The 4,550-nt window shown below is 37.0% G+C and overlaps 1 protein-coding gene across 1 annotated transcript; it reads left to right on the top strand.

Moving 5' to 3' along the window:
* Window positions 1-454: 454 nt before the first annotated feature.
* On the top strand, window positions 455-1,993 carry LOC117304795 (ficolin-1-like). Its single transcript, XM_033789408.1, has 3 exons — window positions 455-496; window positions 589-856; window positions 1,740-1,993. Exons 1-3 carry the CDS (start codon window positions 470-472, stop codon window positions 1,991-1,993), a joined length of 549 nt encoding a protein of 182 aa, XP_033645299.1. The 5' UTR covers window positions 455-469.
* The last annotated feature ends 2,557 nt before the right edge of the window (window positions 1,994-4,550 follow it).

Genomic DNA, 4,550 nt, shown 5'->3' with positions numbered 1-4,550 from the left:
CTCAACTGCCCAAGTGAGTTTATTCTTATATAGGTTTGACAAAGTCGACACAAGTTAAACTTCAGACACACTAAAAAAAGAGTTGTTTCTTGTTTCACAGGAACAAACTACAAACATAATATAACAATACATACATATACAACAAAAATTTAAATTGTTTGACCGAGTCATTTGCGGTTCAAAACTAAACATAATTTAAATGACAATGCTTCCCTTCTAGGAAGTGTTGATAGTATTTTATGATTTTGTTATTACTTTTTGTAGTTTTCATCTTCGTAATACCTGAAGTACCCGTTTGTTTTCAATTAAGATCGATGTATGTTTTTGTTTTTGTTTTTTTTACAAAACAGGAAGTTTGATGAGGACACCAACCGATTGTGCTGACATTCTCGCAGAGGGTGTGACTGAGAGTGGTGTGTACACGATCAAACCACTTGATTCCGGTGAGCCTTTGACGGTGTACTGCGATATGGAGACAGACGGAGGTGGATGGACGGTAAGAAAATTACCACAATATTCATCAATAGAACAATTATTATGATCTTACTTATGACGATTATTTCTCTAAATTATATATGTTTCTTATAGGTTTTTCAGCGTCGTCAGGACGGCAGTGTTGATTTCTACCGGGACTTTGCCGACTACAGCCATGGCTTTGGGGATCTCAATGGGGAGTTTTGGCTCGGTAACACCAACGTACACAATCTGACCGCTCAGGGCGTGTGGGAACTCCGCATTGATCTGTCCGATTTCGAAAGCAATACTGCCTTTGCTGTCTATGAATCATTCAGCATTGCCAATGAGAGTGACAAGTACAGGCTTACTGTAGAAAGTTTCAGTCCAACATCAACCACAGGTAACAAATCTGTGTCACTACCACAAATTAGACACTTGTATGAACAGTTAGTTTGAAAAGAGCGTTTGATGGTTTCGGGTTTAAGCAATTTCTTTCAAATGGATTTAACCAGTCGATAAAACCATCAGCTTTATACCAAAAAGAATATAATTCCAAGCCTACAAGTGTTGGGGATATTATGGGTGCATTCCGAAGGCGCTCTATAATCTTTGGTCAGCCCCCAGTGCCCTGCTTGTGCAGTGGGTCACTTGGGGGCTGGCCCAAGGTAAACGACGTCACTACGAGAGCGGTGAGTGATCGTTCGTTTAGCTCTTTCTTGTCAGGGGCTCACCCGAGTGAGCACCGCGAGGTAGACCCAGGGAATCTAAACAAACGCACCTTATGATTACAGCAAGAGGTGATATGAACCCCTGTTTAAGAAGTTTGTAGCAACGATCCTACAGGATTGTTTACTGTTTCAGAAGGACGGTAAGTGGTTGACATTTGGTACGCTGTTTGGCTTGGTGTGAGTAGGGAACTTGGTTGTTTTGAAATGATGAAACAATCTTAGCAGAGTACAATGAAAACAGTTTGATGCATCATAAAATATGTATTCGGTTAATCAAGGAGCAATGGGAAGAAAGCACCCTATAAGTAAGATCGATTTACGCAGATCTTGAAGGAAAAATACCATCAACAAATACAAGCAACCATCCCACAGACAGACAAACAAACTGACAACCAAACAAACAAACAAGTATAATAATATCGGCAAACATTTTGAATGTCAGTAAGCAAATACGTATTTGTTTATGAATTCAACATCAACATAATTAACCATTATTGTTGCCCCTGTGTATCTTGTAAAAAAAAACATAAATCAATTATTTTGTTTCTTTTTCAGGCGACTCATTGAACTATCACAATAACCTTCAGTTCTCTACTAGAGACTTTGACAACGATGGCCGGTCGTACAGCAACTGTGCCGAACAACACCGTGGCGGGTGGTGGTACGATAACTGCCTCACTTCGAATCTTAACGGGGAGTACCATCAAGTGCCCAACACAGGATACGGTAATGGAATCATTTGGAATGCCTGGAAGGGAATGTCCTACTCACTCAAAACCACAGAGATGAAAATAAGAGCCAAACCATAAGATAATCTAGTCCCTATGTCATGCTTTCCGTACACTTCTGCACAAACGATGTCACGAAAAGTATTTGATTATGCGTTGTATAAAGAAGTACCATTGCCAATAGGGCCACAAAGCGGTATTCAATCGGGCGTTTGAGGGTAAATCAAAAAAGGTTTCTCTTGTTTTGGCTAAAATACGAGCGAGTAAGGAAAGTATTTTTGGTCTACAGTTTTCAGACAATTTATCATCAAATTTTTCCACACCCCTAAGCATTTAGCTAATTATAGGGTAAGCAATCAATTATTGGGTAACCATTGGACTTTAACAGTTGTAGATAATAACTGGCCATGTAATGAAGAAATTTTTAAGTGCAAGTATAATTTTAGGAAATACACATAGGTCTACTTTATTTATTTTAAAAATAAAATTCAGAAGTTTAGCTAATTATGTTATTTTTCAAGCTAATCATGGTACACTTGAAAACTAAAGAGTTGAATCCAACACTTGCATGAATTCGGTGAGTGACTACACTTTGATAGTGTTGAATTCAGCTATTTATATGTTAAATTCAGTCAACCATTTAAGTGCCAGTTTAATGTAAAAAGCTGATATATCCAACAATTCAAATGATTTTTTGAGAAATGTTGAAATAACACTTAAATTGCTGAATTAACCCTTTTTGCGTTGGATAAAAAAATTAAAATGATAGATTTAACAAACAAAACGGTAGGTCCAAACACTTTCAAAGTTTAGTCACTCACCGAACTTATGCAAAAGATTCAACTTTTTAGTTTTAGTGTGATAAATCAATTACCGTGTAAAACAGGGGTTACAAGATAATATCAATATTTTAACTACTATCTTTGTTTTCGTAGAAACTGGTTCATAACCATATTACGCTTAAAATTTGCATTTAGTAATAATTAATAATCAAAAATGCACCTCTCCGCAAGGCTTTTTCAGCCGAGAGTCAAAAACTGCTTATCTATGATAATGATATGCAATGACCCCTTGAGGTCATCGGCGTAATTTCCCAATAGGGTTTGTGCACAGTACTCCAGCTTTGGCCAATTGAGGGCGCTCTTTTTCACATCAAATAGCGCCAATTGAGGGCGCTCTTTTTCACATCAAATAGCCGCCGATAACGTCGCGAGTCCTTTGTCGCGCGATTTTGTTTGACATCTCGTTTTTCAGAATTTTTGCTTAAAGTTTTTCGGAGAAAACCCATTTTTACCATGTTTTAACGTGAGGTAATACTAAAAAAAATTTCGTATACGGACTCAATCTATTAGAAAATGCAATAACTAAATAATTATTTCAGAGCATTCTGTATAGCCCCTCTTTAACAACTCAAACAAATCTAGACAATAGCTGGGCATGTAAATAATCAGATTGTATAATAAGTCACTCAGTCAGATGTCCAAGTTGTTGTGAAATACACACAAATATTAATTTATTACCTTAAATGGAGGGGTATGATCTTTTGGCTCTTCAAGCATGTTGTGTAAAAACTAGGCTCTTCTCACATTTAATTTCCATTTACTAGCAAGTGTAAGTTAAAGAAATATAAGCAGCTTTATAGTTTAGTTTAATCGGTGTAAACATATTGTAATATAAAAGGAAATTATCCAGATTTGGTTTAAGTAATGTGACGTACAGTGGCAAACAACTATTTTACTACAAAACTTAAAGACAGTGGACACTATTGGTAATTGTCAAAGAATAGTCATCACAGTTGGTTTATCTCAACATATGCATAAAATAACAGAGAAAAAGAGAAGTTAACTTTTGCGTGTCACATCAGCTTGCTAGTGAATTTTTTAGCTATATTGGGCAGGTTTCTCATACACGTATACACACATAGACGCAACCCCTCTCTAGGCAAGGTCTTTTATTGTTTAGTGTGTGTGCCCTTATACTTTGGTACTTTTAACAACGGACCAACGCTACCCCACATGGTTTGCTTTAGAGTAGTACCCCACAGAGAATTTTGCTGTTAGCACAAAAACTTGCTAACCATAGAAAATATTGCTTAAAGGCAGTGACACTATTGGTAATTGTCAAAGACTAGCCTTCACATTTGGTGTATCTCAACATATGCATAAAATGACTAACCTGTGAAAATTTGAGCTCAATCGGTCATCGAAGTTGCGAGATAATAATGGAAGAAAAAACACCCTTGTCACACGAAGTTGTGTGCATTTAGATGGTTGATTTCGAGACCTCAAGTTCTAAATCTGTGATCTCGAAATCAAATTCGTGGAAAATTACTCCTTTCTCGAAAACTATGGCACTTTAGGGGGAGCCGTTTCTCACAATGTTTTATACCATCAACCTCTCCCCATTACTCATCATCAAGAAAGGTTTTATGCTAATACTTATTTTGAGTAATTACCAATAGTGTCCATTGCCTTTAACAGAAACATGTACATAACCAGCCAAAATTCCATAACGTTTATATCCTTGCAACTATAGTGCCCAACACATTTTTTGGCTTATTAAGCGACAAAAATAACTCCGCAGTTTTTTCTGCTTTACACCAACATCCTTTTGAAGTCTGGGCGGGGGCGCCCTACTC

Source organism: Asterias rubens, chromosome 21 (assembly GCF_902459465.1).
Source record: "Asterias rubens chromosome 21, eAstRub1.3, whole genome shotgun sequence".
NCBI lineage: Eukaryota > Metazoa > Echinodermata > Asteroidea > Forcipulatida > Asteriidae > Asterias > Asterias rubens.
The sequence above is the reverse complement of the archived record's forward strand: the minus strand, read 5'-3'. Positions and strand labels throughout refer to the sequence as shown.